The sequence below is a fragment of the Panulirus ornatus genome, chromosome 51 (assembly GCF_036320965.1).
Source record: "Panulirus ornatus isolate Po-2019 chromosome 51, ASM3632096v1, whole genome shotgun sequence".
NCBI classification, from domain to species: domain Eukaryota; kingdom Metazoa; phylum Arthropoda; class Malacostraca; order Decapoda; family Palinuridae; genus Panulirus; species Panulirus ornatus.
In genome coordinates, this window is record NC_092274.1 from 795,079 (window position 1) to 808,214 (window position 13,136).

The 13,136-nt window shown below is 44.4% G+C and overlaps 1 protein-coding gene across 1 annotated transcript in view; it reads right to left on the reverse strand.

The window, feature by feature from the left end:
• Positions 1–13,136, reverse strand: part of mas (trypsin-like serine protease domain-containing protein masquerade) — a 51,285-nt gene that overhangs the window by 21,428 nt on the left and 16,721 nt on the right. The window contains exons 3-5 of the mRNA XM_071691680.1: positions 6,937–7,086; positions 3,045–3,115; positions 208–508 (exon numbers count right to left, since the gene is read on the reverse strand). Coding sequence (XP_071547781.1) covers positions 208–508; positions 3,045–3,115; positions 6,937–7,086 — 522 coding nt within the window. The remainder of the gene's footprint in view (positions 1–207; positions 509–3,044; positions 3,116–6,936; positions 7,087–13,136) is intronic.

Consider the following 13,136-nt stretch of genomic DNA (forward strand, 5'->3'; position numbering starts at 1 on the left):
TGAAAGGATATGGGAACTTTTAATCACCAATAAAAGATATTACCAATAAAAGATATTCTCACAATGTTCAAATTTATTTACAAAATTGGATATTCTAATAATTCTCTCTCTCTCTCTCTCTCTCTCTCTCTCTCTCTCTCTCTCTCTCTCTCTCTCTCTTTTGGGTGTATTAAGGAAGCATTGAGCTGCACTGTGACTGCCACTTACTACTGGAGGGGGCGTAGGCCTGGGCCTTAGGCGTAGTGGTGATTGGTGGCACCTCTGTGTTGGTATTAGTCTCAGCCTCTGGGTCCTTCTCCTCCTCCAGCTTCTCCACTACAGTCTCTTCTTCTCCCTGTCCCCCCTCCTGGATGAGCTCTGCTGGCTTGGCCACAAGTGTACTTACGGGGCTGTCTTCCCTCTGTGGTTCTTCCGTGGAGGGCTGTAGTGTTGGGGAGACAACCTCGTCCTCTTCCTCAGGGTCTAGAACACCACTCCATGTGTTCAGTCCCTCTGTCAGCGTTGTCATCTGTACCATTTTCAGACACAGCATAATGAACTCGAATGAACTCAAAACAATACTGAACTGATCATTTATATCTTAGGGCACAGGGCAAGTAGCTTCATTTGTAGTATCCTTAACTAACATATAACTAAAACGACATTATGTAGGATGAAAATGGGACATGTTCTACATTAACCCTATCATTTCTAAAGGTAAAAGAGGGACATATATTATTCATAAACACTGTATAGGGCATAAATTATTGCATGTGCACATACACTTGTACAAACTTTTAAAAGAAACTTCCTCAAAATATACTTAAAGATCATCTTATTTTCTTTTGTTGATATTAGCGTAAGAAGTGGTAAAGAAAAATATATGATTTCTTGTGAGAAATTGCTCATTCTCAGCATCAGTGTGTGGGGAGTACAGTAGTGGGCAGTACCAAAACTAGTGGAAGGTACTACAACTGGCAAGTACTACCATAGCAATAGATACCACCATAACTAGCATGTACTGCTACAGCTAGTAAATAGTGCCATAGCTAGAAGGAACTGCCATATCTAGCACATACTACTACAGCAGATAGGTAGTACAACAGCTAGAAGGTCCTACCACAATTAGCAAGTAATACCACTTCTTGAAGGTATCACCACAACTAGCAGGTACTATCATAGTTAGAAGATACTACCATAACTAGCATGTATTAACACATCTAGAAGGTAGTAACACAGCTAGCAGGGACTACCACATCTAAAAGGTACTATCTCAACTAGCAGGTACTACTATAGCTAGAATGTACTACCACAATTTGCAGATAACACAAAAGCTAACAGGTACTACCACAGCTATATGATAACCACAAGTGGCAGGTGCTACCTCAACTGGCAGGCACTACCACAACTAGCGTGTACTACCACAGCAAGCAGGTAGTAGATACTACCACAAATAGTAGGTACTACCGTAAAAGCAAAGAATACCACAGCTAGTGAAGATACCCTAAGTAGTAGTTACTTCCACAATTAGCAGATACTAAACAGTTAGCACGTACTATTACAACTAGCAGGCAGTATCCTAACAGCAGGTGCTTCCACAACTGTATAACAGGTACAACCACAACCAGCATTTACTATCACAACTCGCAGTTACTACCACAACTGACAGGCAGCACCACCAGTAGGTACTGCCACAACTTGCAGGCAGTACCACAATGAGCAAGTGGGTACTACTACAACAAGCAAGCAGTACCAGAACTAGCAGTTGCTGGTACTACCACAACTAGCAGGTACTACCACAACCAGCTGGTACTACCACAACTATCAGTTACTTCCACAACTAGCTGGCACTACCACAGCTAGCAAGCACTACCACAACTAGCAGGTGCTACCACAAATAGCAGTTACTACCATAACCAGCTGGCACTACCACAACTAGCAGTTACTTCCACAATTAACTGGCACTACCACAACTAGCAAGTACTACCACAACTAGCAGGTACTTCCACATCTAGCTAGCACTAACGCAACTAGCAGGTACTACCACAACTAGCTAGCACTACCACAACTTACTAGTTACCACTATCACAACTAGCAGGTACTACCATAACTAGCAGGCAGTACCACTAACAGGTACTGCCATAACTTGCAGGTGGTGCCACAATGAGCAAGCAGGTACTACTACAACAGGCAGGCAGTACCAGAACTAGCAGTTGCTGGTACTACCACAACTAGCAGGTACTACCACAACTAGCAGTTACTACCACAACTAGCTGGTACTACCACACTAGCTGGTACTACCACAACTATCAGCTACTGCCACAACTAGCTGGCACTACCACAACTAGCAAGTACTACCATGACTAGCTAGCACTACCACAACTAGCAGGTACTAGCACATCTAGCTAGCACTAACAACTAGCAGGTACTACCACAATTAGCTAGCATTACCACATCTAACTAGTTAGCACTACCAAAACTAGCAGGTACTACCAAAACTAGCAGTTACTACCACAACTAGCTGGCACTACCACAACTAGCTGGTACTACCACAACTAGCTGGTACTACCACAACTAGCTGGCACTACCACAACTAGCTAGCACTACTACAACTAGCAGGTACTACCACATCGTGAGAACTACCACAACTAGCTAGTTAGCACTACCACAACCAGCAGGTACTACCAAAACTAGCAGCTACTACCACAACTAGCTGGCACTACCACGACTAGCAGATACTACCAACTAGTACTACCACAACTAACTAGTTAGCATTACCACAAGCAGCAGGTACTACCACAACTAGCTAGCGCTCCCACAAGTAGCAGGTACTACCACAACTAGCAGGTACTACCACAACTAGCTGGCACTACCACAGCTAGCTAGCACTACCACAACTAATTAGCACAACCACAAGTAGCAGGTACTACCACAACTAGCTAGCACTACCACAACTAACTAGTTAGCACTACCACGAGTAGCCGGTACTACCACAACTAGCTAGCACTGCCACAACTAGTTAGCACTACCACAACTAGCACTGTTCCTCTGTGATGGGGACTGACCTCTTCCTCCGGTTCATCTGTGGTGTCGGTGGTCGGAGCCGTTACGGGATTATCGTCACTGCCGCTGTCACCTGTAACATGACGTCAAATACGAGTTACCTGGAGGCCGAATTTAGTCACAAAAGGTCAAGAATGAAATAGATGAACAGGTTCAGGTCCAAATGGGTTGGTGTTGTCGGAGTACTGTGTCTGTAATGGATACTCTGCCCTAGAAAAGTGGTAACTATCATTTCATTTATATTTATTTATTTATTTTTTGGATCTGTTTAGTAGGCTTTTAGGTCGTTGTTTACCTCTACGACATAGTGAGGCCGTTATAGAGTTATTAAAGAAATATTACTGGTATTTTCAATATGTGTTTAACAATAGGTTTATTAAGTACATTCAGAGACCATATATTGTTGTAGGATGAACTCACAAGACGCTTTAGAACGAACTTACTGAACAGGTACTCAAGCTGGCGGTGCACGAAGGTGCGACCAGCAGACTCAAGCTGAGCAGTTTATATTATCCCTTGCTTTACGTAACTGTTACGTAGATCATGTCCACACCACAAGGATATGTGACATATCCTTCTGATTACAAGCTGTGTTCAGTTTGTGCTGACTTTGACACACTCGGAGTATCCATACAAGAGCCATTCAAAAGGCTGTTAGCCTAGTCAAATTGGCCTGATTGAAATGACTCATGCCAAGGCAAGCCAGAGCAAGCAAACAGGTGAGGCATTGCCCACAACAGCTGTTACCTGACACTTATTGTTTAACCAGGCAATCGACCTAACTCGTTGGTTCAAAGGCCCACCAGACGGCAGAAAAGACACCCGACACAGACCCACGAGGCAGCAAAATTCATGAACACATGGCAAGATAACTGACTTGCTGAGTGTCAGAACGAGGAAAGAACCAAACCATAGGCTCAGCCCGATTGTCCCCTAATAACTACCTCTCATTGGCAATTAACTTGCCGGAACTTGGTACAGCCAACCAAGAACTGAGCCTTGGAAAAGGAGGCAGAATATTATGCTACCGCTAACAGTACTTCGACACCTTCTCAACACCTACAGTGCTATGCCGAGCACAGGATAATTTCCCCGAAGCTTCCAAGGAGTCGAGTGACAGTGATGCCAAAACCAGGAATGCCAGGGGCAAACTCAAAGAAATACAGCTCCATTTCCATCCTAGAAGTTCCAGGGAAAGCTTTTGATGGAATGATAAAGCGAAGGTTAAGAGGACACTTCTAAAACAACTTTCGTAACTCAAATCGATACGTGTTTCAGAGGGTTAGAAGTAACACTTATGCAAGTAAGACTGCGGCAGAAGAAAAAGCCATATCCGGAGGACATGGAATAAATTGCACCTGTTGAGAGAGATATAAAACACAGCCTTTGAATATTTTTTAGGATAAACGACCTATAATACAGACTATACACAGCTAGGCGTGCCAAACACCAGGGAAAGACTAGTAAGTAACTTTCTAAACCAACGCACCGCAGAAATCATCATCCACTCTGCAACGTCACCCAAATTTCCTCAGTTAAGTGGGTTCCCACAGGCCCGCGTCATAACACCAAGGCTATTCATGGCTTCGCCTGATGTTCCCTCACTTGTTGGTACCATAAGCTTGGTCATCTATGTACACGACGCCTCGCACGTGTTAAGTCTCGAACAACTGACTCCCAAAACATATTGGCTTGGTGCCGTCTTCAGGCAGCCAGGCTAAACATATTCGAAACGGACAAAAAGATAAAAGCAAATATATAAAGATCAAGTATAAATGGCGCCAGGAAGAATCAAAGCCCGTTAATGTGATGATGGAAGCAAGACGTTGCGCTAGAGGAACAGCAACATCCTGGGGTCACACTTTAACATCGCCAAGATTGATGACATGATGATGTCAACATGACAGATGACGTCAACATGACAGATGACGTCGATATGAGATCCGCGCGGGGAAAAGCGACCCTGACCAGCTCTGTACAGATTCTGGCCCCTTCCAGAGAACCAAAAACTACCCCTGGTCAGAGCCATGATAACACGTATCTTATCCTACCCACGAACGTTCCTCACTTCTACATTACGCCTGCTGGAGTTACAGAGGGCATGCCCATTCCTCACGGGTAAGAAATACCCTACACTGAAAATACCGTAGAACAGCATCAACAAGAACTAAAGATTTGATTAATGGGTTCTTGCCGTAGGGAAACCGCACAGAAAGTAATGGCAGAGACTTTGAAGATGTCGATGACACAAGCTACAGCAAACCTGAGATCCCGACAGCAACACAGACATGGACCACTCATATGATTCACCCGAAGCCTCATGAAAACTCAGGGAAGCTGGAACCCACTGCTGATGTACACGATGATGAACAGGGCTCAGCTCGGCTTAGCAGCCTGCCTTCCTCAAGCTATACATGACAACATACACACCCCCAGTTTGCCGGGGGTATATAAATAAGGCACCAAAAAAACAGACTTCCACATGATCAGCCACAGGTATCATAACACCTACGCCATAACCCTCGCTGTACACTTAATCTCTCGTCCATTTCACAATGGTCCATCATGACCTGCCCCACCTCCGAACCTCCTTACTGAAAGAAGAAAGAATGAAAGAAACGAATGATCGAAGCTTCGTGGTCACAGTTACTGGAATAGAGGAAAAAATAAATCAGGCTTTCAAGGACATCCAAAAATTTCTTACTTTTATATATACATTATTTATATACTTTTAACCATGTATTGATATTTACCTATGCGCTACTTATAATTTTGTCGTACTTTTGTTTAAGGAAGAGATAAGTTGAAAACAGATTGCAAGAAGTTAACAGAATTGTTAACCACAAACAACTTCTTGAACACATTTGCAAGAGAGAAATTTGTGAGATTTGGAATATGAGAAACAAGTGAAGGTTTTAATGATAAGTTTATCGAAATGTTTTCTTGACAGAGAAAATGAAAGGCATTTGGAAGCTGACAGTCAGAAGGAAGAGGCACTAGTGAGCTGGACAGGGAGAAAGGAAGTGTTATCTTGACAGACAACGAAGTGATTGTTATTTTAACAAAGAGGGAATTCTGTCACTAACAGAAATGTAATTATTATGAAAGAGAAATTATGATAGTCATCTGGACAGAAAAGAAATGGTTGTTAACAGAGGAAAAGAAGAAATAGTTGTCTTCGAAAAATGAGATTATCTTTATCTTGACAGAGGGTAAAGGATTGTTGCTATCTATTTTGACGTAAAAAATATTCCTGTTATTTCAACTAAGTAATTAAGAGGGGCAGTCGAAAACAAACAGGTTCCCTCAGCGACGAAAGACAGGCCAAAGGTCAACTGCAAAATGATAATTGTTCCACTGAGTAGGAAGGTAAATGACCATAGCATCAGAAGTGTACTGCAGTGGAAGCTTTCACCACTGGGAAAGTGTAGTTTAACATGCTTTTTACACCACTGGAAAAGTGCAGCTTTTATCACTTTTTTTTTTTTTACACTACAAGTAAAGTGGTATAGTAGATAGTCCTGAATGACATCAAATTATTTAAGTGGGGGAGCAAAGAAGAGAGGGAGAAGAAGCTATGTGGACGAGATGGAAGCAGATCCAAGTTGATGGAGTGGGTCTCCACCTGTGGATACAGAGTGGGATCCGAGGGACAGATCCACCTGATTCTCCTTCCTTGAGGGAGACATCCATGTGTGGATAGAGGATACGGTGAGAAGAAGTCTGCTCTCTGATCAGAAGAGACAGCGATTCGTCAGACTCTTCATAAGAAGAAGGTGAAGAAGACATGTTATACTCTCAAGATACTCCTGTTGCTGGAGTAGATTGAGGTGTGGGGGAGGTTGGGAGGTTGTCTCCGAGGTACACCTCCAGGAGGCCAAAGGGAGGTCTCACCTGTAGGTTTCCTGGCCCTGCAGCACTTCATTCCGGTGGGGCAGAGGTCGCCCTCCACCACCTCGTTACAGATGAGGGCGGCCAGGGCGTTGAGGCACTTGCCCGGGCACTTCTCCGACTCCGTGGCCTTAGCCAGAGTGTCCAGCAGCGCTGAAATAGAAGCCTCACTCACTACACCAGTCACGCTCGCTACAGCCTCCGCTACAAGATTTGTTACACTCGCCACAGCCTCCACTACAGTTGTCACGCTCACTACACTACACTCCACTACAGTAGTCACGCTCGCTACAGCCCCACTACAGCCTTTGTGAGAGGGGCTGTCACGTTCACTACAGCGGTCACACCACTACAGCATACAGTCATACTACAGTAAACACTACAGTATACAGTCATACTACAGTAAACACTACAGTATACAGTCATACTACAGTAAACATACAGCATACAGTCATACAGTAAACACTACAGTATACAGTCATACTACAGTAAACACTACAGCATAGTCATACTACAGTAAACACTACAGCATAGTCATACTACAGTAAACACTATAGTATACAGTCTTATTACAGGAAACTACAGTATATAGTCATATTACAGGAAACACTACAGTGTACAGCCATGCTACAGGAAACACTACAGCATACAGTCATATCACACTTACACTGTAGTACACAGTCGCAATACACTATACACTCACACTACGAAACTCGTATTACAAGACAGTCACAACATAAAGTCACACACTACAGCGGGAAGTTTCACTACAGGATACAGTCACGCGATAGTGGGTGCTTCATTATCAAACAACACGAGACTGTTATGTTACAGCTGTCACACTACTGGACAGTTCAAACACATCAGACAGTCAGGTGACACCAGTTACTCCACGATTGATCGTCACGCCTTAGGTAACGGCCCTTGGCCCATGAGCCCATCCTTAACGGTCAAGGTCAAAGGGCATTCCACAATACCCAGAGGTCGAACCGTCGTGCTCAAGGGTCACACTGCCGCTTTCAACCCGCTGAACATAAGACAGTAGTTGGAGGAGAGAGAGAGAGATAGATAGATAGATAGATAGATAGATAGAGAGAGAGAGAGAGAGAGAGAGAGAGAGAGAGAGAGAGAGAGAGAGAGAGAGAGAGAGAGAGAGAGAGAGAGCCATAATGGACGACGCGTCGCTGCGTTTGAGGATCACGTGTCAGTTCTGGTCTTAACCTTCGTCATGGGAAAAGATTCGCATGAAAAAGATGATGTTCTTCACGTGTCTCTGGTGAAAACCAGGTGTTTGGGAGGTGGAGGACGAGACACAGAAAGATAACACTGGAAAGTGGAAGGGATAAGAAGAGCAGAGAGAGAAGAAGAAGAAAAAGAAGAAGAAGAAGAAGAAGAAGAAGAAGAAGAAGAAGAAAAAGAAGAAGAAGAAAGAGAATATACGGGAACAGTTGACTGGTATCCAGTTGTTTCCATAAGGCAACTGAGGGTCGTTGGTTTACTCGTGTACATCTAATCATGCTGGACCTGGATGAACAGTGATTAACCCCGGATGGTTCTAGTAGGAAAAGCCAAAGGGAAAATTACTCGAAAATTGATCGCTTAGAATGTGCTTCAAGAGCCAAATAGAAAAATACGTCAGTTGAAACATTATTTGTGATTCAGCTGAATAATTTTTCGTGTCCCGTGAGTACTTGTATGTCTAGATATTTGTCTATCTATCTGTTTGAATATTTGTCTATCTATCTGTATCTTTATATATCTATCTATAGATAGTGTGAGAGTACAGCACATGAGAGACGCGTCCGTGTTCTGGCGGCGGTAGTGGAGGAGGAAGTACTTGTGACTTTCTCCAGGATCTGTAGTCTGACTCACTCCTCTCCCACACTCTCCTTCACCTCTCACACTACTGGACCTCTCCCTCACCTCTCACACTACTGGACCTCTCCCTCACCTCTCACACTACTGGACCTATCCCTCACCTCTCACACTGTTGGACCTCTCCCTCACCTCTCACTCTACCGGGCCCTCTTCCTCACCTCTAACTCTCCCTCGCCTCTCACTAGGTTGATCCCTACCCCACCACACAGCAAGGACTGACGGGGCCAGCTCTAGGCCTGCTGGCAAGGCCCTGACGAAAACAAAGGCAAGTCTCTAACTAATTAATCAGTTGATTAATCAGCAAAGACAATATATCCAAGTACGGTAAATGTGATTAATTGTGGTACGATTAATGATTTATCATGTACGATACTGTGAACCTGTACGTAAAGGTTGGGTTAGAGAAAAAATCCGGATGATATAGCTCTTATGTGTTCATTTCTCATCACAGAAAGTTTTCGATGCGCGGCTCATTGTCTCCACTTTTACGGCAATAGATTTTACTTGTTTTGACCTCCAGTTCGTAGTGCCATTTGTGACAAGTTCAGCTTTACAGTGAGTGGAAAAAAAAGGTGGAAAAAAAAAAACAGGGTGAAGGGATTGATGGATTTACAGAAGACGGAGGAAGTGTTTCATTTGATATTCACATTCCCAGTTTCGTATCACAATCTCTCGCCTCACAACTTGTATTTTGTGCTCTACAACCTATATTATCTGGGTTCCCATACTAGCAATATACTTTAGAATAAAAAAAGAAAATATATTTGGTACAAGAGTCCCACCGTCAACGAGGCTAATGTTAGGATGGAGAGAACATTGATCTTGTGGAAGAGCCGACTGTGCCACTACGCGACCCGGATAACTATGCGACTTGCGATCGTTTATCTTCGTGGTTTTCCCGCGTACGGCGCAGGTCAGACACGGCAGAAGCCGAGCTTCGTATGACACACCGTCCGATGAATGTTATTACGCTGTCTGACTTGCAACCGAGAACCAGGTAATATGTCACGAAAAAACATGTTACCCGGCCACTACTGTTACTTGACCCGAAAAACGAGACCGACAGCACGACCCGGAAAAAAATAATGCACTTCCCATGACAGTTCATGGAGGAATTCTTATCGAGTATTCAACAGGGAATTAGTATAATAACATAACAAACACCACCACGTATTACAGATGGAGTGATCAAGTGTTATTCAGGTCATACCTGAGTGATGAAGGAAGCTTGTGAGATAATGATGATGATAAAGTGTTGAATCACAACACAACTTGTTATTAGGAGGCCAGAGATGAAACTGCCGGATGTTGTTCACTCTAATCACCCACAACTATGTCTTGTTATTATTACACTTAATTGTTACTGCAGTTAATCACCCACGAGTATATGTTATCATGACACTTTATCTTAATTGTTACTGGAGTCACTTTTCATTATGTACATGACGGATGTGGCAACCAAGTGGTTCCATGATGTATTCTTATGGTGGGGACTTAATCCAACTGTACAGTGGATCTTTACTAAACCACATCACGCATTTATCGCCCAAACACGAGAAAGAATGATACACAGCTGGGATTGCCTGTGGGTCAATAGAAGCGCCCAAGACTCGAACCCATGCAAACTCGCCACGGTCAGTCACTCAAACCTCAACACCACGGAAGCCTGGTAGAATTTACAGTGTGAATTGCATTTTGGACTGTGTGTGTGTGTCAGTGATACAACAAAAGTGTCTTGTCAATAACAGCGATGTTTGTGAAGATATCAAAACTTAATACGTTGCTCTCCTGGCTTGATTAACATGACCGCTATCACATACATAAAACGAAACGTAAACAAATATGGCGGAGGAATATATCATCGAAAATAGGAGTGGATGTGCGAGAGTTCGCAGACGGTTTTGTAGGTCATGTGTCGCCAAGCAAATTATCTTTTGTTAAACAACAACAGCAACAACAACAATAATAGATATCAGTGAAGCTGGACCTGACTACAAGCCGCAGGGAGGATGGAGAGAACTGATTACTGAAGCGGACACCCGCAGGCGACTTAAGCACCAGTGTTGCCATCCCAGACATATACAGGATTGAACTACCTTCAGTACCTATCATGTGGTTTTGCCATTAGGCAGGGGGGGGGGGGTACCGCATACCTCTCAACGCAGGAAGATCTCCTCCTAGATCCACATCGTTCCAATTCATTCTATCCCGCGCACGCCTTCCACTCACCTGCATGTTCAGGCCCCCGAGCACTCAAGATATTCACTCTTACCCTTCCCTCTCTAATTTGGTCTTCCTCTTCTCCTTGTCCCTTCCACTTCTGACACACAAATCCTCGTTGTAATAAACAAAGACGAGTCATTTTTGTCATATTTATAGAGTTAACAGTAACTGGCGTTGTCCCAAAGGAAGAGCAAATGTGCAAATTGTATTTAATTTTACAAGAAAGTAAAGAGGGCATAGCTTATGAACTATACACAGGTGGCAGTGGCTAGTATGTTATGTAAGATATAGAAAAGAATTGGAGTGAACTGGAGCAATGTGGTATACAGGGGGCGACGCGTTGTCAGTGGACTCAAACCAGGTCAGGTGAAGCGGCCAGGGGTAGGGGTGTGTGGGGCCAGGTTGTGGATATTGAAGCTGTGATCGTCGCATTACACATCACAGCTGGAGACTTGAGTGTGAGCGAATGTAGCCAAATCTTTGTCTGTTTATGGCGATGCCTCGCTTACGTGGAAAACGGCGAGCAAGTATGGGGAAAAAAGTAAACAGAAATAATCCTGGAAAATATATTAAAGATCCTCAGTTAAAGATTCTTTATTTTGATGTTATGAAATTTGATTTTAGAGATGGGAAATCATGTTAATAAACCGTTGACGACGGGGAAGATCACAGTCTCCACACGTTTGTAGTTGGTGGAGTTGGTATACAATGACGTGAGTCTGTTAAGTGTGGGTGGAGTGATGACTGATGGTGTGCCAGCCTTCAGCAGGAGGAGTTGTTAAGTGTCTCCACAGTGAGAGGTCACAGAGGCAGATGTGGTGGGAGGAAGAAGAAAGCGACGGGAAAGTTGCCATCACAACTTTCTTCTGTTGTTCAGGCGAACACCACAGAGTCAGTCTCCTGTCGACCATCATGATCTTGGAGCCGCCATGTTTGGCTCCTCGTATTACGCTGTTGTGGAGGTCTATTTTGATTTCTGACGGCTGGGTGTACGCCATCTTAAGGTTGTGGAGTCGTGGATGTGGGGGATCAACTATATATTAAAAGGTTTGGAACCTTATACTGAAGCTCCCGATCGTCTTAGTTTAATTCTGAAGACACAGGACGGTTCTCAGAGTCCTAATATCGTCTCCGCTTCAAATCAGTATCGTTTATGAATGTTTATCATGGCAAGGGAGTGTTGTGGGCAGGCAGGTAGGGAGGAGGTGTGGTGTGAGGGTAGGGAGTGTGTAGAGGAGGGGAGGTCAGGTGGCGTCCTGTGTGTTGTACCCCGCCTCTGGTGGTGACCCCATTCTCTCTGAGGTCAATGTCTGCCACCCACCACCACCCCGCCCTGTTCTCTGTGTACACATTTCCACCGATGTACATTAATCCGTACGTAGTACTCCAAGTGACTGTTTATATCCGTATTATATATACATCGTTATAGATCCCAGCTTTGGGCAGGTGCACGGGGGTGGGGGTTTAGCCTCGGGGCGCTGCCCCGCACGGCCCAGGGGACGAACACTCCGGATGTTAAGGAATCCAAAGGATTTTAGAGGAATGAGGAAGGACGGCTTGATGTGGTGTGTCCTCTCATTACCTGTGGTCTGTACGTATGAATATACGACCCGACGCGCCTAACGCACATACACACCCTCTCTCGGTCGTCTTTAAAAACGAGTGGGTTAGTTGGTTTTTACTGTAAGAATAACAGACGAATCAGGAAGCTTAAGAGAGAGGTAAACAAAGACAAAAAGCTGAGAGGACTGATGATGCACGACAGTGAGGGACCGCTAGCTGGAGGAACGTCCCTCCTACATGTTAGCGGATGACGCTCGACTCATGAGAGAAGTGAATGAATGTTGCGCCAGTATTGGTCAGGTGTATGATGACACTGTCCTCGACCAGATGGGAGGTGATGACACTGTCTTCGACCAGGTGGGAGGTGATGACACTGTCCTCGACCAGATGGGAGGTGATGACACTGTCCTCGACCAGATGGGAGGTGATGACACCGACCTCGACCAGATGGGAGGTGATGACGCTGACCTCGACCAGATGTGAGGTATTGAAGATACGACACAGTGAGGCGTGACTGTGATCATGGACGGAGATGAGTA